The sequence below is a fragment of the Lycium barbarum genome, chromosome 2 (genome assembly GCF_019175385.1).
Source record: "Lycium barbarum isolate Lr01 chromosome 2, ASM1917538v2, whole genome shotgun sequence".
NCBI lineage: Eukaryota > Viridiplantae > Streptophyta > Magnoliopsida > Solanales > Solanaceae > Lycium > Lycium barbarum.
Genome location: NC_083338.1, coordinates 136,422,623 through 136,446,038, shown reverse-complemented (window position 1 = coordinate 136,446,038; position 23,416 = coordinate 136,422,623). Strand labels below are relative to the sequence as shown.

Sequence of the window (23,416 nt, the reverse complement as noted above, 5' to 3'; positions counted from 1 at the left end):
ACATTTGAACCAAGTTTTATCGACTTGAATACTACCAACCGATGATACTACTCGATGCAGGAATAGCACAGCAGATGTTTTCAAGATCTCTGCTGCTAGACGTATTGCACCCCTGAAAAGGTCCGGGGGCTACGGTCATGAAATATTTTGAGGACCCTAAAATGCTTTAAGTCAAAAGATTTTGAAGGTTTCGACCATGGACAAAGATGTTAGTACCTCTTGGTTCTACGTATGGTTGGCTTGGAATTGGAATCTTTCACTCAATCCAATTTTTCTACAGGGGAAGAGTTCACAGAAACTATATTGATATATAATGGCTGACTGACAATTTTCGTTTTCATATGTTTGTTATAAGGCGAAGGAGAAGATAAAGAACGATGACCCCAGCAATCAGCGATGGACATGAATGGCACATTCCAAAAAGCACAAAAGAGATGATCATCGTACTAACAGAAACAAGTGAAATATGGCATGTAAACAGATATAATTTGCAGAAACTAGTGACAGTTTCACGATTAAACAAAAAGCTAGACAGACAGATATATGAACACAAGCATGAAATAAGTTGGTCTAGATGTAGTTAACAAGAAGAAAACCTAGTGGGACTCATTCAGAAATGCAAAATAGTAAAGGGAAATTGATCTATGAATAAATCATAATGTACTTGGCCTCAAAACTTCTGGAGAAATGATAAACCAACAAAACTAGATAATACCAAAATCCTCCATGATCTTGGTATAACTCCGAAATACAAGAATAAAAAGATAGTACAGATTCTCTCAACATAAGTAAAATTGATTGGCGCAGCCCGGGTAAAATAGTTTCTAGAGGATTACTACTAGATCACCAACTCTTAGTGATCTCCAGGCAGAGACTTGATAATGTCTGAATCACCTGAAACATCGTCATTTCCACAAGTCAGTCAAACTGAATGCTTCCATTTACTACTCACAATAAGATTTTACAGAAATGCAATGAATAATCTCAAATATACTTTACCTGGGTCAATGATGCTGAGGCATGACACACGGTGAAACTTCCCACATGCTGTTCCAAGATCAACATTGTCTAAACAGGGCAAAAGAACACATATATATGTTATGAAAAATACTTGTTTTAGTCGAAGAACAAAGTCATAGAAGGTTCCTCCAAAAATTTCTAACAGAGCAAAATAGGAGCTTCAATATACTGACAGAGTAATATCTTCGCACATCCATCCAAAAGAAGGGGATAAAAAAAAATACAGCAATGGGACTTAGCATCAGACAAACAGCCATAAATTAAGGAAATGACACTGAAATTCAATACATCCTCAAATACTTGTTTTAGTCGAAGAACGAAGTCATAGAAGGTTCGTCCAAAAATTTCTAACAGACCAAAATAGAAGCTTCAATATACTGACAGTTATATCTTCGCACATCCATCCAAAAGAAGGGGAAAAAAATACAGCAATGGGACTTAGCATCAGGCAAACAGCCATAAATTAAGGAAATGACACTGAAATGCAATAGGGGGGTACAGCAATGGGACTCAGCATCAGGCAAACAGCCATAAATTAAGGAAATGACACTGAAATGCAATACATCCTCAAACAAAAATATGTTGGGAATGACTTTTAGTCTAATTACTCGTATTATGTTTAATAATTAACAAACTACTGACTAATAAAGTCCAGAACCCCTAGCCCACCAACATTACGTTGCAGATAAATTAACAAGCATAACAAAGTAACTTCTTCTTTTTTAAGAGGTGGAGTATTATTACCTAAGTTTCATTTTGGCAAAATAAAATACAAGGACAGGCAACCCTTTCTATTTCAATTGAAAGAATAATTTGAATGAAAAGCCTATAGTCTTGAAAATGTCACAAAGAGATGAAATACATAATTTTAAACAAGATCCCCTACACAATCAGAGGGCTAAGCACCTCCACTTGACCACTATGTTGGACATAAACCAATGAGTAGATGGGATTAAGTCTAGTACCCCCATTTAAACATATTAACGAATTTATAAGATATCAAGTAGAAACACAAAAAGGGATACATTTGAATAGTAAGCATGTACAAAATGAATGCTAAAAAGAAAGCAACATACTGCCATTGAAATGGTGAACACCAACTTTAGCAAGCATAGCATAGTACTCAATCTCAGATTTCCTCAAAGGTGGGCAGTTGTTTGATATCAATATCAACTTCCCTGCAAATCCCCCATCCTACTTTATTAGACCCAAATAAAAAAAAAAAAAGTAGCATTAATAGAGAAAGAAGTAAGCAGCAAGGTACCTTTGGAGGTCCTGAGAGTCTTGAGAACAGTCTTGTAACCAAGAGTGTATTTGCCACTCTTCATTACAAGTGCCAACCTGTTGTTGATGCTCTCATGGGTCTTCTTTGATTTCTTCCCAACACTAGCCATTCTTTGTTGATCTCTCTCAAACTAAGGGGAACAAGGGAAGGAGGAGGTATACCTTTCTTACTAGTTATAAGAGATTAGGGTTTTTCCTATGCGCCGCTTTTTGTCTTTCTTTGTCTGGTCACGTGTATAGCACGTGATCTCTGAGGATCCTGAAAACGTTCAAGTAGAACAAAGATTACTTACGCCTTATTTGTTTTTATTATTATTAAAATTAAAATGTTCTCAATATTAAGATCTAATGTATGGAGTATTAAATAATTCGGATGATTTATTTTTTCAATATCAGAACAAATAAAATTTAATTTTAGTTAAGAATTACTACTAATAAATATAAAATGTTAACTAATCTAATATTATATCAATGAAATATTTTTTAAAAAAAAAAATTATATGGTGGCGGTGGTGGAAATGGCTAATGGTAGTGGTTGAGAGTGACAGTTGAAATGGATAAGTAGTGGTGGCTAATGGTGGTGTCGTAAGGGAGATGGCTGATAATGATAATTGGTGATATATAGTGGTGGTTGACGATGGTCATTATCGGTAGTAATTGATAGTTCTTGTGATAATGATGGTTGTGGTGATGATTGTATGTAAATGGTGGCTAGTAGTGGTTACAACTGATTGTGGTGACTGGTGGAGATGAATTGATGATGGTCTTGACTAAAGATGTGATAATTGTAAGTGACGAGATAATTGTAAGTAATGACCATGTTTAGTGATGAAAAAGTTTGATCATGTCTTACACATACCTATGCAAGTTAATTACATAAATGAACCAAACTATTGATGAGGGACATAAATGAGTCATTTCCGATAATTCGATAGCATATTTGAGCATTTTCCCTTTTTTTTTTATGAGGCCTGAAAACAAGAAGAAACTTGTAATCCATGATCAATGTGTTATCTTCCTTGACTTAAAATTTTAATCTCAAGTAAAAAACAAACAGGTTGTAAATGACATTTACAGCTTGGGCACATTGATATCACTACATAATAGATCTCATAACAACTCGGATCATTAATATTTAAATAGTTCTCCAGGAATCTGGATAAAGAAGGAAGTCAAGACTCACGCAGATTCGTCATAATCAGCACATTTAGAAGTTTCGTCAACCCAAAGGAAAATACAGTTGAGACTTGCACCTTGCAGCAACCAAAGCTGCAAGCACTAACAAACCGAAAAAAGAAAAGAAAGGAAGGTCCCAATGAGCCTCAAGAAACATGCTACTCGCCTACAAATTAGACTGCAACTTCTTTAGGCGGGTAAACTTGCAGTTTTCAGCATTACACTAAAATACCACTCTACAATCCATCTAACATGCCCTTTATTCACTTCAATCTCTAGTGCTTAGCATTTCCCCTAATGGCAAGCTTTTTAGCAACTTCTTCATCTGTCAATGGTAAATAATAGATACGGGGAGTGGCTTTGGTCTTTCTGAAGAGGTCATCCAAAGTTACAATAGGGGGATCATTTTTATCAGCAACAGGTGAAGGCAGCATCTCTTTTGTTGGAGGAGCACTAGGAGGAGCAGGTGCTGGCTGGCGTGCGAGTGGATGTTCTGACTCAGCTTGCTGTTTGCGACCCTGCTGCTGGGCAGGTGGTGTTTGAACAGAAGATGAAGCTGGAGGCACAGCAGGACTGGCATTTTTCGGTGGAAAAGCAGGTTCGCGACCCTCTACCTTGGTTTGCACCTGTTGGGGATCAACAAAATCTGCAACCAGGAGACGACCTCCATTTGGTGGCCATTGGAGATTGTAAACAGCGTTTCGGGTCTCTATGGCTTCTTCTACCGAAGAATACTGTAAAGAGAATATTCATCAATTTAGTACCCTGAGCCGCTACGGAAAGGAAAAAGCCGGGGGGGGGGGGAGGTTCTACCGTGACATAGCAGTGGGTCTTTATCTGGTCCATCCAGAAACTGCAGACTTCACCTGTTCTTCCAAGGAGCTCTTGCACAGCTTTCAATGTAAAAGGCCGCAAGAAGTTCTCAATTTTGAGAGAATTAGTGGCTGTTTCGGAAGACTTTGGTACTGGAATATTAACAGAACATTAGAACCAATTATTCTTGTGCCACTACTCTTGCATCTGAAACTCATGCATTACCAAGAAAACAAGTACTCACCAATCCGCTCCTTAGGTGCATCCCCACCAACTGTAGAGTTAGTCCGGCCAAGGATGGGTTTGACAGGGGTGGTCTGAACAACATTCTTTGATAAAGCAACACTTGAATTTTGTGGTTCAGCAGTCTTCAAACTCTCAGTGTTCCATCTACGCTGCCTTTTAGCAGGCTCTTTACTCCCACCTCCTGCTTCATCTACAAAGAATCCACAAGAAGTCAAAAATCTTATGAAACCAAAATATAGAACAAGAAAATAATAGATCATATTCTTGTTCATTCCCATTTTCACTAAACTTGTCCAAAGTTAATGTAATACAGAGAGCTTCATATCCCACGTTGCAAGAAGAATCCAATATCTGCCATTGGTGTTAGAGATTTCATTATACAAACGCACGCTCTAGAAGCACAACTTTAGCTACATCCCAGTTGTGCGCTTTAACTTTTAACAATTGCAAATTAGGCATTTGTGTGGCCATATCCTAGTAAAATATGTCGCCGAATCAAAGGTAAGAATGTTCACAACTAAAAACAAACTGATACACATACTTACAATCTGGACTTTACCATCTAAAAATTCACAAAAGTTTCTCATGAAATCAATTAAGAAAATACATAAGCAACGAACGGCAAACTCTTGATCTTTTTTTATTGATAAGCAAGCAACAAATCCTAATAATAAGATTGTAACAGTAAAAAGAAAAAGTAATCAACAAAGATGTGCTTGGGATAAAATAGAGAATTTATCGGCCAAAAAGGAGGAAGGAAAGAGAGATAATTAAAGAAAAGACATGAGTACCTTGAAACTTCCTCTTCTCTGACAAATCAGGAGACTTATCTTTAGTTTCTTGAGACTCAACCTTCTCAGAAGGAATGTCTAGCTGCATTGCATCAGAAGAACCACTCAGTCGAACTTTGGGATCTTCTGTCATTACCGTAATAGGCTCTTCTGTCTTATCATTCTCCTTAGAAATATGATCAAAATCCACATGCTTTGTCTCTAGTACATCCTCCTCCATGGAATCATCAGACTGATCCAAGTTTATCTTTTCCATATTCTCACCATCCCCTAGATCGTTTATCTTGCTAAAATCTGCAAGCACAGACACAACACACTGAAAATCTGGAAAAACCGGTCTTACGAAAGAAGAGAACAGTCATTTTTAGAGAAGGAAGTGTTTCCTTACCTTTTCTATCATCACCGGAAGCAGTAAGACCATGTTTATCTTCAGCAGATCCCTCAATGTTCTTAGGTGACAAACTAGGCTCAACAACATCACCTAAAGTTCTAGCATTGTCAAACTGTATATCGGTTTGCTCACTATTATTCGAAGTCTTACTCTCCAAACCATGCTCTACCTTGGCAACGTCAACAGAAACCTGATCTGCATTGTCATTTTTCATGCTAAATTTCACATCTGAAGATTCGTCATCATCAGTTTCTCCAACAAGACCCTGCATCTCATGTGGCATCTGATCATCCAATGGATGAGAGCTGCCAACATCTGATAGGTCTTTGCTGGATGACTGCAGCTCCATCTCTTGCCTAACAACTTCAGTTTCTAATTTGACATTATCAGCATTCAAATTATCATTTAAATCTTTATTTTCATTAATGGGCAAAGTATCAGTAGAAAATGAGTCAGATTTTACTTGAGACCCTAAATTAGGGTTCACCTCATATACCTGAGTGGCTGGATTTGACATATCTGGCTCAGCATCCATGCCTGAGGGTTTCAGACCCTCATTATCTAACTTAATGCTGGATGTTACTGGGGTTACCTCCACATCATTTTCTTGTCTCCTAAGGTTGTCCTCAAGCACTCCCTCAGAAGATGAAATTTTCATATCCTCAGCGTCCTGTCCAGTGCAACTGCCTGGAATAGAAACATCCTGAACTCCAGATACCCCATCAACAACATAATTATCCTGAGAAGAATCAATAACCTTGTGTTCCTTATCAGGTTTGTCTTCAATAAATTGATCAGTAGACGCAATCTTATTTATAACACTAGTGCTATGGACAGGTGCCTCTGAATGTCTTGATTCTCCAGCAGCAGCATCAGTACCTCCAGTTGCAACCTCATCCAACACTTTGTTCTGCTCTATTTCAACAAGACAATTCTTGGTGCTGGCCCTAGTATCATCACCATCAATATCATTAACTTCATCTTGGTGATGCTTCTGAACATTATCAACCAATTTAGCAGGGCTACTATTTGGTTGAGTGTCTTCAAGACCACAGGCAGAATCAGTAATATGATCAGAACCCTTAGTAACTTCACTTTGGGGGTGATCCAGAACCTCATCGACCAATTTAACAGGATCAGGCTCTGGTTCAGTATCTTCAAGACCATTTGCAGGATCGATGTCACGATCATCATCCTTACTCTCTTCAACCTCAGCAGCTTCCATTTCTTTGCACATATCTTCATTTAATCGCCTAACCAGATCATCCTTCAACCCTTTTGTTGTTAAGTTCCTCCTCTTAAGCTCTTCCCTTAATTCTGCTACTTTCCATTTATTAATTGGACGATTATCAAGCACAGGGTAATCCGACATCTTAGCCACCAAGTGAAAAATTCACTTTGACAAACCTGAAAATTGCATAGATATATAAAACCTGAAAAAGAGCCTGAACGGAGCTCAACATACAGAAAAGACAAAATACTTGCATCCAGATCTTTTCCTCTCTTTTTTTCCTTTAGCAAAGATGAGTAGAGTCTCACGGTCTCACCTTTATCGAAATTTGAACTATACAAGACAGGTTTCAAATACATACATACTTGTAGTGGAAGACTTTCTTTGTTGTGTTTTCTCTTTTCTTTTCTTTCTTTCTTTTTTTTTTTTTTTTTTTGAAAATCAAAATGTAATACATATTGCACACCAAGCCGGTGTTAAAATTATTTGATAGGTGTTTGGACATTACTTGGTTAAAGTTGAAAAAGAGTATTTGATGTTGAAGTTGGAAAAAGAGTATTTGGAAGTTAAAAGTTGTATTTGAATATGAATTTCTCCTGGAATACAGGATAGAAATGAAAGATTGGTGAGTAAAAGCGCCATTATTTAACTTGAAATAATACTCTTCAACAAGTTTTTCAATATCTAACCAAGATGTCAAATACTGATGGCCAAAAGAAACCTAATATAGTATTTGCAAATAGTATTAAATGGCCAAAACATAGTTCACGAAATAAGGTATATACTCTTGGTAATCCAAAAATACATATGCAACACTAAGAATCTTCTTATTGCTAACATCTTGTCAATAATTAGAAACAATCTTAAATTCAGCTAATTCCCCCAGTATCCAAAAGACAACCTGTTACTCAATGGTTATTTCCTCACCTTGCTGGTCTTCTGTACCATCCAGCTATGTAATTGCTTCAGGCGCTAGCACTGCCCCTGTTCTAGATAACACCTAAATGACGGCAAAACGCAAATACCACAGCCCATAGCTGTAAGACAACTCTATAATGCAACAGAAAATGGTTCCGATCTTCATCATACTTTCTGCACATGAACACCACCTCATCATTATCATCTCCTTCTCTCAAATTTTCAAATGTATGAGTTGCTTCACATGCTATATACGAAGTGAAAATGCAACTTTCTTTGGCGTCTTTGCATTCTCTTTCCTACTAACACCTCTTCAATTACATAGACTGTGAAATACGTAGGCTGCTAAAGAGCACAACTACCTTCACTCTCAACATGTCCCCTAGATAGACCAAGTCCAAGTCCACAAATCGACCAGATACTGTAAGTATTTACATGCATCACAAATGAAGAGAGTTTCCAGCCAATCTAACTACCCTAGAACAACTTTGTTTCTCCTTAAAGGCTTAAACCATGTACCTCATTCTAAAAGACCACCGGTCTATTGGTGAAATTGCATCGGCAGCCAAAAGATGCAAAGTTTTAGCTATTTAGCAATTCCCTAAAAGATTTTCCAGTCATAATTTTCTGTTACCCTCCTCTTACAGTTCTTCTAAGGATTTCTATCCCTCCCAAATATCAATCACAGCTTATCAAGAACACATCTATTCATAAAGGATTGTCAGTGAAATACTCTTTTCCTGTTAGTCAGTCTATGGATTTCTCTACTCTTTCGTATATGTCTCAATCTCTTAAGAGCCCTTCATAGAGTTTACACTTGATAATCATAATGGCTGCTACAATACACTTAAAAACGATACTGGTGTACTCTTTCGTACATGTCTCCATCCTTAAGAGTTCTTGTTCAATCACAATTTATAATTATCAGCTAGAAATTAGCCTTAGGGCACGTTAAGACATAAAAGATTTTGCTTTTTTCAACTTTTCTTATAGAACTGTTTGGTTACACATTGTAGTCAATTTCTCACTCCAACTTGAAGTTGCTGGCTCTAACCACTTTTCAAGTAAAAAATAATATTTCCCACACAAAACTTCAACATTTGTTCAAATGACATGCATATCCAAACAATATTTCGTTTTCCAAATGCCCTTTCTCAACTTAACTTCAACTATTACCAAATTAATGTCCACATGCCTACAAAATCATCAAACTCATAACACCATCTCAGGCAGATTTGAAACCCGCAATAAATAAAACAACCTTCACATATCTGGTCCTGACTCCTCTGTATAGTCAAAATTTCATGTCAGACATCGTTGGCCATATCTAAACTACGTCTTCCTAATACTTTGACACCTTATTTTTAAACACCCAGATGGTGATCCCCTATCAACCACGTAAAGGCAGAGCCAAAATTTAAATTTTATGGGTTCTAATTTTAGAATAGTGATATCACATACTAGTAACTGGGTTCTGAATTTCATTTTGTACGTATTAAGTAAATTTTTTCATACAAATACAAGCTTTGAACTAAGGCTACTGGGTCCGGCTCAACCCATATGTCGGCTTCTAGCTCCGCCCTCACAACCACGACCTACATCCTCAGATTTATCTTTCCATTCTTACACAAAATAAGGACCACCCCATGTCATGAGATTTAAACTTGACATGCATAGATAATACCAATGTACTTCCAAATAAGTTTTTTTATAACAGCAAAAGACTCCTATCAAACATTGAAGCTAATGCATGCCCGAACCTCGCAAAAAATATAGAAGCTACTAAATTTTTGCCTTTTGTGATATGTTCTTTTTTTTTTTCCTTTTTATCATTTGCTATAGTCTCTTATTTGTTGTATGTGGTTTTATGCTAGTCATCAGCAAGTTTCAATATTATATTCTGCTGCGATCCTCATATTGAAACATCAATACAAGCTCTTCTCATGCAGAGTGTGAAGTGTTATTTCACACCTACATGGATAGTAACCTAATATTTTGGACTAAGAAGAAAGAAGAAGCAATATAAGGTTTAATCAGTCAACTAGCATTGGTACTTACTCAACAAATGCACTCAAGAAATGGAAATCCAACACAAAACGTAACCGTCTTGCGAAAACGACTACCTAGTGGAACTTAAATCAATTAAAAAAAAACTAAAAAAGAAATAACAAAACAAAGATATTGTCTTACTAGTGCTATGAACAAAAGAAACCATAATGCCAAGCACAAGTCCACCATTAGGTCGGCAGATCTCAGTTTTCCAAACAAAAAATTGCAAAAAAAACAGTAGCTTTAACTTTAAAACTCAAATATATTAACCCCCCATGTCTTTCTTGCTTCCTGTTTTAGCCCAATTGCAAAACTTTACACTAAAAATTGAAAATCAAATTCAAATAATGAATGAAATGGGTACTTACCAGTGCAAATAGGGCAGTAAAGACGGTAACTTTTCGACCAATAAGATGGTGTAAACCCTAATTCCAAAATAGAAACCCTAATCTCAAAGCAAAAAAACACACACAATTGTTAGAACATAAACAAATTAGATATATATATCGTAAACAAGAATAAAGTAACCCCAAAATAATAATGATCTGTGAATAATATATGCGAATACACGTAATTTATGTAAAAATAAAACAAAACATTTTCTTTTTTTTTTTGGAAGAGATAACGGTTTTGTAAAATGCAAGTGGAGAAATTGTAATTATTTTAAGAGGTAAAAGAGAATTTCTAGGGTTTTATTAGGGATATAAAGAGCGAGAAAGTAGATAAGATTGTTAACCTTTCTATTGCTAATGGACGAATCGGGTCTTTCGGGTCCTCATACACACCTCATACTCTCTGAATTTAGGGGAAGTGCATAAATAGCTAATTTTGGCACCATTATTTTAAGTCATAGCCCAAGTTTATACACTCCTTTTTTTCTCAAATTATTTGCTGTAATTACTAAAATTAGTTATCTCAAATTATTTATCATGGTTATTAAAATTAGTTATCTTAAATTATTTATTGTTTTAGAAGTGTTGAGGCACAATTAATTCATTTTTTCCATTTTTCCCTTAGTAAAATTTTGTCATTAATGTAGATGACACATAAATAGAGTAAACATTTAATGAAGAAAGATTATTAGACATAAATAAGGGTAAAGTTGGTCAAATATACCCTTCCTAATTGATATTTTTTAAAGGGGGGTAAAACAGACATAAATAAGGGTAAAGTTGGTCAAATGTACCCTTCCTAATTGATATTTTTTAAAGGGGGCGTAAAACAAAAAATTGACAAATAATTTGAGATGTCGGAGTATATTTTTATAAATTTGGTTATTTTGGAAACCATTTCAGGCATGTGGGACTGAAGTTGCAAGAATTTGCCTATGAATTTTAGCGAAGGTTATAAACCCCTAAAGTTTGGCTTGCCAAGGCCAAACTTCAAAAATATGTGTCTGAATTTTATATATATATATATATATATATGCGCAATCGAGAATAGTTTTTTCTGAATTTTGAACTACCAATCTTCATCTCTAGTAATGTTTCCAAACTTTTCAAACAGAGTTCACAGAACTTAGAGCCCGTTTGGATTGGCTTATAAGTTGCTTATAAGCTGTTTTCAGTTTTTTTGAGTGTTTGACTGGCCAGCTTAAAGCCATTTTGTGTATAAAATAAGCTCAAAAAAAATAATTGGGCTCATTTGACTTGCTTATCTAAAGCAGCTTATAAGCCAAAAAAAATAAGTTAGCGTAATAAGTTAGCCTACCCTAACTTATTATTTTATTTTTTTTGCTTATAAGTTGTTTCCAGCTTATAAGCCATTTTTTTGCGCGGATTGCCCTTCTTTTGGGGTGGTCTTTAAATTTTGCCCATCATATTTGTAATCTTTAAATTATGCCCTTCATATTGCTGGTCTTTAATTTTTGCCCTTCGTGTTGCAACCCTGAGCGTTCACGCAGAAACCATGAAGTTCTAGGTTCGAACCCCCGCTCAAGCATAAATTAAAAAAAAATTGCAAGGCAAGGTTTGGGTCGCGTATATGCCGGACCCGGCATACACTTGTTAAGGAATTATCAAAGTTATACTGGACCCGGCATACTCATGCCTTATGGGCAGACTTGGCATAAGTATGCCGGGTCCGGCATAACTTTGGTAAATCCTTAACAAGTTTATGCCGGGTCCAGCATACTTATAGGCAAACTTTTAGTTAAGCCTTAACTAAAAGTCTTTTCCTAGTTATGTCTTATGGGCAGACTTTTAGTTAAGGCACAACTAATTAAAAGTATGCCCTATAAGGCATAACTAGAAGTATGCCCCATAAGGCGGAACTTTTCCTTAAGGCATAACTAAAAATTTGCGTTATAAGACAAAGTCTATGTCTTAAGGAAAAGTTATGCCTTATGGGGCATAATTTTAGTTATGCCTTAACTAAAAGTCTACCCCATAAAGCATATAGGAAAAGATTTTAGTTAAGGCTTAACTAAAAGTTTTCCCATAAGTATGCCGGACCCGGCATAAACTTGTGAAGGAATTATCAAAGTTATGTCGGACCTGGCATACTTATGCCAAGTCTGCCCATAAGGCATAGTATGCCGGGTCCGGCATAACTTTGGTAATTGCTTCACAAGTTTATGTCGATGGGGGCATAGCGAAATTTAAACTCTGTCTTGCGATTTTTTTAAAAATTTTTGACTGAGTGAGGGTTTGAACCTCAAACCCATGAGTTTTAGTCGAAGAGTAAAATTTAAAGATTTCAAATATGAAGGGTAAAATTTAAAGATCACCCCAAAAAAAGGGCAATTCTGCGAATTGCTCCTTATGAGCTGCTTATTTTAAGCCCATCCAAACAGGCTCTTAAACTCACCTTTCATATTCAAAGTCCAAGATATATTTCTTCAAACTTATAAAAATAGTGATTTTCAATGGTGCATCTGTTTTTTTTTTTCCCCACTTTGCCTTTTTGACATTGAAGATATGATTCGTTTTAGTTTTTTGCTACTTTGACCTCTGATTATTTACTCTCTGGTTCATAAATTTCGAAGGTGCCTTTACTGTTGGGTAAGCTTGTTCGGAAACCAATTTGTTATATCCCAAACTAATTTGAGAAACCAATTTTTTGGAGAACTCATACTTTTTCTGATTTCTTCCCAATAAGTTCGGTACTGAATATTTAGAGGAAATGATTCCAGTAAAATGGATAGTAAATATTCAAATAGACGAGCAGACACTAACTTAAAATTGAGGCTAGTTCTTGGAGTAATATTTCACAGGGGAAAAAGTTTTCTTTAGCTAAAAATTTTGGAAGGCCTGAAAACTCAAAAAGCAACTGGTTTCCATGATCAATGCGTTCTCTTCCTTTTCTTAAAATTTTACAGTCAAGAAGAAAACGAAGAGGTGGTAAATGGCATTTACAGCTTCGCTGAAGACAGAACTCTGCATAATCTGCACATTTTGATGTTTCTTCAACCCAAAGAAAAAATACAGTAGAGACTTCAACCTTGCAGCAACCATTAACAAAACGAAAATAGAAAAGAAAGCAAGGTCTCAGTGAGCCTCAAGACTGCAACTTCTCTGTGAGGGCAAACTAGAAGTTATCAGCATTACATCAAAATACCACTCCATAATCCATCTAACATGCTCGTTTTTCACTAAAAGCTCTCGTGCTTATCATCTCCTCTACTGGCAAGCTTTTTAGCAACTTCCTCATCTGTCAGCGGTAAATAATAGATACGGGGAGCAGCTTTGGTCTTTCTGAAGAGGTCATCCAAAGTAATAACCGGGGGATCATTTTTATCAGCAACAGGTGGAGCTAGCCTCTCTTTTATTGGTGGCGCAGTAGGAGGAGCAGGTGGTGGCTGGCGTGTGAGTGGAGGAGCAGGTGGTGGCTGGCGAGTGAGTGGATGTTCCGACTCAACCTGCTGTTTGCGACCCTGCTGCCAAGGAGGTAGTGCTTGAAGAGAGGATGAAGCTGGAGGCACTGCAGGACTGGGATTTGTCGCTGGAGAAGCAGCCTCCCGTCCATCTATCTTGATTTGCACCTGCTGGGGATCAACAAAATCTGCAACCAGGAGACGACCTCCTTTTGGTGGCCATTGGAGGTTGTAAACAGCATTTCGGGTCTCTATGGCTTCCTCTACCGAAGAATACTGTAAACAGAAAATATTCATCTATTCAGTAACCTGAGCCACCAAGGAAGCAAAGTAAGACACTTTTCTAACAAGTTCAAGAGAGCATTGCCAAGAAGCCAAGGCAAGGCTTGCAAGGCATTGCTATTTGGTTATGAATCTCTGAAAGGCAATGATGCACATTCACATTCTATGACAAATTGATCAGAGGGCCATAGGCCAACTGGCGCAGCATCAAGGTTTCAAATCATGCCCCCACCCCAATGACAACAGTCCCCAACACTGTCCTTTCCTAAGAGTAGCCCAATTAGGCTACTTGCTTCCTTGCAAATATAATTTAAGCTAGAGAAACTCGATGACCATAAGGTCTGAGAGGAGCATGAAATGCAGCAGGAGAGAGCAAGATTGTACCGTGACATAACAATGGGTCTTTATGTGGTCCATCCAGAAACTGCAGACTTCACCAGTTCTGGCAAGGAGCTCTTGCACAGCTTTCAGCGTAAAAGGCCGCAAGAAGTTCTCAATTTTGAGAGAATTAGTGGCTATTTTGGAAGATTTTGGTACTGGAATATCAACAGAACAAAGAAACCAATTATTCTTATGCCGCTATTGTTAAACTCGTGCAATTTACCAAGAAAACAATTGTTAAACTCGTGCAATTTACCAAGAAAACAAATACTCACCAAGGCGCTCCTTGGGTGCATCCTCACCAACTGTAGAGTCAGTCCTGCCAAGGATAGGCTGGACAAGGGTGGTCTGAACCAAGTTCTCTGATAATGCAATACTTGAATTTTGTGGCTCAGCAGTCCTCAAACTGTCAGTCTTCCATCTGCGCTGCCTTTTTGCAGGCTCTTTACTCCCACCTCCTACTTCATCTACAAAGAATCCACCAGAAGTCAAAATCTTATAAAACCAAATTATGAACAAGAAAAGAATAGATCATACTCTTGTTAATTCCATTATCGCTAAAATTATCCAAAGTGAATGTAATGAAGAGGGCTTCATATCCAACATTGCAAGAAGAATCCAATATCTGCTGTTGTTGTTAGAAATTTCACTACAAAACACTCTAATAAGCACAACTTTAGCGGCAAAACCAGTTGTGAGCTTGAACTTTCACAATGGAATCTTGTGCAATTGTGTGGTAATTTATAGATCATAACACCATAATACATGTGGCCTGATCAGAAGATTGAGCATTCATAAGCAAAACAAACTAATAAATAACATACTAACAATAAAGGTTTTTTTTTTTTTTTGAACAGGTAACATATCTATTATCAACAAAGAAAATACACCAAAAGTGTCCTTTCAGCAGTAATTACAAGAAGTAGTTAGAGAAAGCAAAACCTACCACCTAACGATACAGGTTTTAACATCTAAAAGTACACAGAAGTTCTACTATTTAGAGCTTCATCAAATCAATTAAAAGAATATATAAGCAACAAACATATATACGTACATACATATATATATATATATATATATATATATAAGCAACAAATCATAATAATAGAATAGTAATAGTAAAAAGAAAAGGCTATCAATAAACATGTGCAGAACAGGATGGGAAAGAGAGAATTTATTAAGAAAAGGGGAGGGAAAGAGAGAGAATTAAAGATAGGACATGAGTACCTTGAAACTTTCTCTTCTCTGACAAATCAGGAAACCTATCTTTAGTTTCTTGAGGAGACTCAACCTTCTCAGAAGGATTGTCTTGCTGCATTGAACTAGAAGAACCATTTCGTAGAACTTTGGGCTCTTCTGTCATTCCTGTAATAGGCTCTTCAGTCTTATCATTCTCCTTAGAAATATGATCAAAATCCACATGCTTTGTCTCTACTACATCCTCCTCCATGGAATCATCAGCTGAAGATTGATCCAAGTTTATCTTTTCCACATTCTCACCATCCACTACATCAGATATCTTGCTCAAAACTGCATGCACAGACACAACACACATAAGATCTGGAAGAACCAGCCTTAGGAAGGAAGAGAACAGTAATTCACATTGGAAGGGGGTGTTTCCATACCTTTTCCATCATCGCTGGAAGCAACAACACAATGTTTATTTTCAGCAGATGCCTCAAGTTTCTTGGGTGACAAACTAGACTCTACAACATCACCTAAAGTTCTAGCTTTTTCAAACTGTACATCTTTTTGCTCACTATTACTTGAAGTGTTACTTTCCACACCATGCTCTAGCTTGGTAACAGCAACAGAAACCTGATCTGCATTGGAATTTTTCATGCTAAATTTCACCTCTGAAGATTTCTCATTGTTAGTTTCTCCAACAAGACCCAGCATCTCATGTGGCATCTGATCATCCAATGGATGAACGCTACCAACACCTGACAGGTCTTTGCTGGATGACTGCAGCTCCATCTCTTGCCTAAAAACTTCAGTTACTAATTTAACACTATCAGCATTCAAATTATCATTTAAATCTTTATTTTCATTAATGGGCAATGTATCAGTAGAAAATGAGTCAGATTTTACTTGAGACCCTAAATCAGGGTTGACCTCATATACCTGAGTGTCTGGATTGGACATATCAGACTCAGCATTCATGCCTGAGAGTTTCAGACCCTCATTCTCCAACTTAATGCTATTATTTTCCAAGGCTTCCTTGGATGTTAGTGGGGTTCCCTCCACATCATTTTCTTGTCTCCTAAGGTTGTCCTCAAGCACTCCCTCAGAAGACGAAATTTTCATATCCTCAGCGTCCTGTCCAGTGCTATTTCCCTGAATAGCAACATCCCTAACTCCAGATACCTCATCAACAACATCATTATTCTGAGAAGAATCAATAACCTCGTGTTTCTTATCAATTTTGTCTTCAACAAATTGATCAGTAGACGCAATCTCATTTATAACACTAGTGCTACCAATAGAAGCCTCTGAATGTTTTCTTCCTCCAGAAGCATCATCAGTACCTACAGTTGCAACATCAACCAAGACTTTGTCACGTATAAAACCCCCAGGAACTTGACGTTCGGACATCCTCAGACAATCATCAATAAATTCAACAATACCAGGGTCTGGTTCCCATTTAACAGGTTCAGCAGGTTCAAGACCATTTTCTTTGTGGATAGCGTCATTTAATCGCCTAACAAGATCATCCTTCAAACCTTTTGTCATTAAGTTCCTCCTCTTAAGCTCTTCCCTTAATTCTGGTACCTTCCATTTATTAATGGGAAGATTACCAAGCACAGGGTAATCCGACATCTTAGCCACCAACTGAAAACCACTTTAGCAAACCTGAAAGTCAGATAGATATATAGAAACCAGAAAAGAAAAAGAAAATCTGAATGGAGCTCAAAATCTAGAAAAGACAAAATACTTCTATGCAGATCTTTTGCTCTTTTTTTTTTTATCTTTAGCAAAGATGAATACAGTTCTCGCCTCTATCGATTTAAACCACACATGACAGGTCCCAAATTAATGCATATTTCTAATGGACAAGACTTTCTTAATGGTGTGTTCTTTTTGAATAAAAATATATTCATATATTGCACACCAAGCCATTGTTAAAACTATTTAATAGGTGTTTGGACAATATCTGGTTGAAATAGAAAAGAGCACCAGATGTTGAAATTCGAAAAGAGTATTTGAAAGTTGAAGTTACGTTTGGACATGAATTTCATTTGGAATAAAAATTAAATAGTTAGTGGAAGACATTATTTCACTTGAAAAAACTCTTCAACAAGTTTTTCAATATTTTACCAAGATTTCAAATACCAACGGGCCAACCCATTATTTGTAAATACTGATCTTCAGTAATTGCAAAGAAAGAAATACTACATATGGCCAAAAGTGACCTAATAGAATATAGTTCACTGCCCCCGTGCCCCACAACATTCAACTATGTTGTCCTGCCAACTCTTAATAGAAAAAAGTGTACTCTCTTTAACCCAAAAGTACAATCTTAAACTTATCTCGTTCCCTGGTATTTAAAAAAGGCAATCCAGTTACTCAATGCTTACTTCCTCACCCTGCCGATCTTCTGTATTTTCCAGCTCTGTAATTGCTTATGGCCCTAGCTCTGCCCCTATTCTAGTTAACGCAAAATGCTAGAGACCATAGCTGTAAGGCAACTCTAAATGCAACAGAGTATGGTTCCGATCTTTCTCGTACTCCTTGTACATGAACAACACCTCATTATTCTCCTTCTCTCAAATTTTCAAACGTAAGAGTCAGTTCAGATGCTATTTATAAAGTGAAAATGCAACTTCTCTTTTTTTTTCTTGATAAGGTAAATAATTTTATTGACAATTTGGGGGAAACCCCATATACAAGCCATACACCAAAAGAAGAGAACCTACATCAAAATATGGTTCTCAACAAAAGAGATCCAATCCTCTATTGCAATGCAACTTCTCTTGACGTCTTTGTGTTCTCTTCAATTACATAGCTCCAAAATATTTAACAGCTAAACAGCACAACTATCTTCATCTCAACATGTCCTCTAGATTGGCCAAGTCAAAGTCCACATCAACAAATCCATGAATGCTGGAAAATTCTCCGTAGATCACAAATGAAGAGGGATTCCAACATAACTACTCTAGATCCCATTTTCCACCTTAAATCATGCACCTCACTATTGGTAAAAATGCATTGCGCAGACAATAGAGAAAAAGCTTTGGCGATTGGCAAACTCACTAAAAGATTTTACAGTTGTAATTTTCTGTCCCCTACTCATACCAGCTCTTCTATAGATTATTATCCCTCCCAAATATCAACCACAGCTTATCAAGAATCTATCTATCACAAAGGATTGTCCAGGAGATACTCTTTTCCTATTCATCAGTCCCACAGTCCACAAAATTGTGCTATGCATTTCTCCCTATCATGCACTCCCTCTTCCACAATGGAAGCCACAACAAATTTTAGATCAATGCTGGTGTACTCTTTAAAATATGTCTCAATCCGTTAAGAGTTCTTGTCGTAGAGTTTACATTGGATAAGCACAATGGCTGCTACAATACATTTAAGAACAACGCTGAATCGCTGATGTACTCTTTCTTACATGTCTTAATCCCTTAAGAGTTCGTTTCTTAAACTTCACATTTGATAACCTCATATGCAATTAGCCAAACTAGCTCAAATCTCAAGGGCGATAGACCTATATCAACCTTACAAAAATGTTTGATTCTTGACCAATTTTATAACCTCAAACACTTTTTAAGTAATGTGAACACACAAGCATGCAAACACAATACAGATGACTGTTGACAAACCCATAAGCCAGTTGGAGATTATTCAATTCAATCACTATATATGTACCATAATTCACATTTTAGAATTATCAGTTAGAAATCAGCCTAAATCAACAAATTCTTAGCACCATCTTTCAGGCAGATTGAAAAACTGCTATAAATACAACAACTTTCAGAGATCTGGTTTTGACTCCTCTGTGTAGCCAAAATTTCATGTCGGACAATGTTGACCATATCTATTCCCTGTCTTCCTAATACTTCTACGCCCTATATTTAACCAGTCAGATGGTGATCCCCAATCATCCACTGCTTAGATTCACATTTGTCTTTCCATTTTAACACAAAAAGAGGACCATCACCTTGTGTGATGACATCTAAACTTGACATGCATAGACAATACCAATATGCTTGCAAAGAAGTTATTTTTCGATAAGGGCAAAAGACACCTAGCAGAAATTGAACCTAATGTATGTGAACCGAACATCACCAAAAAAAAATAGAAGCTACTCCCTCCATTCCACTTTGTTTTGCACATTTACTATTTGGACTTTGGAGAGCCAAAGAGGTTCTTCTTTGACCACATTTTTCTTAAATATTTTGAATTATTAAGCATGTTGACTTATAAACTTTTTATGTAGTAATTTCCATATACGGTGGTAGAGGAAGATAAAGAGGGTGCTTTGTTATGGACAGAGAGCAATGATATCAAATACTCTGTTAAAAGTGGATATAACCTGCTGCAGGAACGTTCTGATCATTTTGAAACAAATTGGCCATGGAGAATGCTATGGAAAACAAGAGCACCGGTCAAAGTAGCTTGCTTTGGCTGGGTTGCTATTAGAAATGCATGTTTGACTCAAGATAATTTGCAAAGAAGAGGATACAATTTAAGCAACAGGTGTTATTTATGTGAAGTGGAGCGGGAATCAGTCAATCATCTCTTTATCCATTGTAAAGTTGCTAAACAGTGCTGGGAACTTATATTGAGCATGTGTTGCGTAGCTTGGGTAATGCCTTCAGATGTTAGAAGTCTATTGGAGAGCTGGCAAGGGCAGAAAGCAACAAAGAGCCAGAAGCAACTTTGGAGGACCATTCCGTTGTGTATTTTCTGGACTATTTGGAGAGAAAGGAACAGTGCTTGCTTTGAGAATAAAAAAAATCATATTTCTAGAATTAAGAACCTCTGTTTTCTCAATCTGTTCGTATGGTGTAAGAAGAATACTTTAGAGAACATGGATCAGTATATGGACTTTTTGGATTCTCTTGGAAACTTGTAATCTGTTACTCTCGTAGGGTCTGGTTGTTTCTGATGTAATTTGATGTACCTTCTTGGTACCTTTCTTTTAATAATACTTTTACCTTATCAAAAAAAAAAAAAAAAACCTTTATTTCCAAAAACTGGAGGAGTGTATGTCCAAATTCATACTGAAGATTAGGCACTTTGACCCTTGTACTCTAACCATGCCAAACAAAATGGAATGGAGGGAGTAGTAAGGTTTTGCCTTATGTGACATGTTATTTGCTTATTTTTCTTTTTATTATTTTCTATTATGCATTACTTTTTCATGCGGTTTTATGTTAGGATCCCAGACCCCACCTGGTGGGATTATACTGGGTATGTTGTGTTGTTGCTATTCTTTGGTTCTATGGTAGGGTGTGTCCGGTATGATTTTCCAATTTTCTCATGTTCGGTTGATCAAAATTTTTGGAAAACAAGTTCCTTAAAAATGAAAAAAATTACTTCCCTAATGGAAGTAGGGAAAACAAGTCCTACGAGTGGCATTCCACATTGATTGTCTAGCCCCTATCTTCGAACTCACCTCATCTTCACCCCCTCTCCCACCACTCGCACCCCCACCCCCACTTCCATACCACCCACTCCCCACCACTCATAGTATTTTTCTAAATTATATACAAATGCTTTTAGGATGATACTTCTCGCTTACATACCAAACACAAAAAAATAAGTAACAAACCCACTTATTTCCTGGAAAACATTTTCCTTCGTACCGAACACAAAAAAATAAGTAATAAACCCACTTATTTTCCAGGAAAACATTTTCCTTCGTACCGAACAAAAATAAGTAGAATTTTCCCGCGAACACACCCTTAATCATCCGGCATTTTCCAAGATTATCTAGATGTTTCTACCTTTATAGTTCTATTTACAAGCTCTTTCCCCACAGAGTGCGCATATTTATCAATCTACAATGCTTTCTTGCAAATATAAGACAAAAGAAAAAGCATTATAATGTTTAATCAGTCAATTAACATTAATGTTTACTGAACAAATGCACTCAAGAAATGAAAACCAACATAATCAATTAGAAAATACAGCTAAAAAATTAATAATAATAATTTACTACTAGTACTTATGAACAAGAAAATCCATTAAAAAAAATGCCAAGGAAACAGTAGCTTTAAATTTTTCTTGTAACAAAATCAAATAATAAGGGATACTTACCAGTGCAAATTAATGGGAGAAGATGTTTAAAACCCTAATTCCGGTAATAGAAGAGTTTAATTTTTTTTATTTTTTCAGTGGAAAATAAAGAAGGGTGTGATTAGGGTTTTTTCATTCACGTGAAGCAAAAGCAAATGAAAGAAATGACAGTTCATCCCTTTTTACATGAGGAGCTCAAATAGCTACAAGACAAAAAGTATTAACAAATTCTGGCAATTTGACACTGGACTAAAGTGATACAAATTAAAAATTATACTGGACAAAAGTGTAACTAAATAAACTTGAACTTAAAAACTATATGGGGCAAATAAGATACTTGACCAAACTTGTATCCAGAAAATTCACAATATAATATAGTAAGTACTAATTGAAAATTTTGGTGAAACTAATTGCATAAAATTAATGAATTTGAAATCTAAAGCTAGTTTAATGAAAAATATTCTGGTCATGTGATACAAATTTTATAGCCTGAAACGTAACTATGAATAGCAAACTGTCAATTTCATAAACTTTAGTTATTTTACGAGATTTAGGGGTCATTTGCACGATTGTCCTTCAAAGGCACTGGTCTTTAATTTTTGTCCCTCAAATTGTTAGTCTTTAATTTTTGTCAAGCGTCTAATATGCTGAGGTTCTGGGTTCGAATCTCGGCTAAGTCAAAAAAAAAAAATCGCAAGGCATATTTTTGTGGCAAAATTAGGCCTATTCGGGCAAAATTATGTCTATTGAGACAGAGGTTTGCCTTAAGGCAAAATATTCGGACAAAGTTAGGCCTATTCAGGCAGAGGTTTATCTTACCTCTACCCGAATAGGCCTAATTTTGCTACAAACCTCTGTCTTGCGAATTTTTCTTTTAATATTTGACTGAGGGAGGGTTTGAACCCGAAATTCATGAATTTTTAGGCGAAGGCCAAAAATTAGAGATTTCAAATTTGAGGGCCAAAAATTAAAGCCTTGTGCCTTTGGTGTTTCAATTTGTCATGCATGTCAAATTCCCATTTATACTTTATGTAATGTAATTGAAATATGACAACTTACACAAATGACTATACTTTGAGGGTTTTTAAAGGCATAGCTACACTTTTGCTAATTACATTTCGTAGCTACAGGATAGTGTGTTCAAAATTCGGTTGTATTCCAAATCGACTGTATTTCGATGTATTCAATTCAGATGTATTCAATTCGGTTGTATTCATTCGTAACGGCTTTTACACTGTATTCAACTTATTACATTTAAATTTGGTTGTATTCAAACAGCATAAATGCAAAAAAAATAAAAAAAAAAATATATATATATATATATATACAGGAATATTCAGTTGTATTCAAAATTGATTGTATTCATTTGTATACAAAATAAATCTTCTTCAAAATACAAGCAAAAAATACATAAAGAAACACTCTATTTTACACTAAAAAATAATGAATACACTGAAATACACTCAAATCTGAGATACAAGAAAAAAAGGTACACTCAGATTTGAGATACAAGAAATAAAATACACTCAAGTTTGAAATACAAGAAATAAAATACACTCAGATTTAAAATACACCGCCGGAGATTTTTCCATTGCCGGCGCCGTCGTCTGGTAAGGATCCAATCAGAAACCATTTCTTTCTATGTATTCTATCAGAAACCATTTCTTTTTATGTATTCTAACACAAAAATAAATACAATTTCAAGCAACAACAATGATAAATACTCAAATCTGAGAACAGAAAAGGATAAAAAATATCCTTAAACT

The 23,416-nt window shown here is 36.2% G+C and overlaps 3 protein-coding genes across 8 annotated transcripts; all 3 read right to left on the bottom strand.

Moving 5' to 3' along the window:
- Positions 1-627: 627 nt before the first annotated feature.
- Positions 628-2,477, bottom strand: LOC132627473 (large ribosomal subunit protein eL30-like). Its single transcript, XM_060342836.1, has 4 exons — positions 2,285-2,477; positions 2,097-2,198; positions 1,000-1,068; positions 628-894 (listed from the first exon to the last, which is right to left on the bottom strand). Exons 1-4 carry the CDS (start codon positions 2,412-2,414, stop codon positions 854-856), a joined length of 342 nt encoding a protein of 113 aa, XP_060198819.1. The 5' UTR covers positions 2,415-2,477; the 3' UTR covers positions 628-853.
- A 933-nt stretch (positions 2,478-3,410) lies between these two features.
- On the bottom strand, positions 3,411-10,735 carry LOC132627471 (uncharacterized). 3 transcript variants are annotated; one of them, XM_060342834.1, is made up of 7 exons: positions 10,656-10,735; positions 10,288-10,364; positions 5,719-7,128; positions 5,331-5,624; positions 4,538-4,729; positions 4,294-4,445; positions 3,411-4,214 (listed from the first exon to the last, which is right to left on the bottom strand). In XM_060342834.1, the coding sequence occupies exons 3-7, from the start codon at positions 7,091-7,093 to the stop codon at positions 3,756-3,758; spliced, it is 2,472 nt and encodes an 823-aa protein (XP_060198817.1). In that variant the 5' UTR covers positions 7,094-7,128; positions 10,288-10,364; positions 10,656-10,735; the 3' UTR covers positions 3,411-3,755. The 3 variants fall into 3 exon arrangements, with proteins under 3 accessions (XP_060198817.1, XP_060198818.1, XP_060198816.1); XM_060342835.1 differs by lacking the exon at positions 10,656-10,735 and adding an exon at positions 7,880-8,044 and having other exon boundaries at positions 10,288-10,619; XM_060342833.1 differs by lacking the exon at positions 10,656-10,735 and having other exon boundaries at positions 10,288-10,619.
- Positions 10,736-13,173: 2,438 nt separating this feature from the next.
- Positions 13,174-21,829, bottom strand: LOC132627470 (uncharacterized). 4 transcript variants are annotated; one of them, XM_060342832.1, is made up of 7 exons: positions 21,672-21,829; positions 17,024-17,238; positions 16,022-16,924; positions 15,624-15,926; positions 14,672-14,863; positions 14,400-14,551; positions 13,174-14,009 (listed from the first exon to the last, which is right to left on the bottom strand). In XM_060342832.1, the coding sequence occupies exons 2-7, from the start codon at positions 17,214-17,216 to the stop codon at positions 13,512-13,514; spliced, it is 2,241 nt and encodes a 746-aa protein (XP_060198815.1). In that variant the 5' UTR covers positions 17,217-17,238; positions 21,672-21,829; the 3' UTR covers positions 13,174-13,511. The 4 variants fall into 4 exon arrangements, with proteins under 4 accessions (XP_060198815.1, XP_060198812.1, XP_060198813.1 ...); XM_060342829.1 differs by having other exon boundaries at positions 16,022-17,238; XM_060342830.1 differs by having other exon boundaries at positions 16,022-17,228.
- Between the last annotated feature and the right edge of the window lie 1,587 nt (positions 21,830-23,416).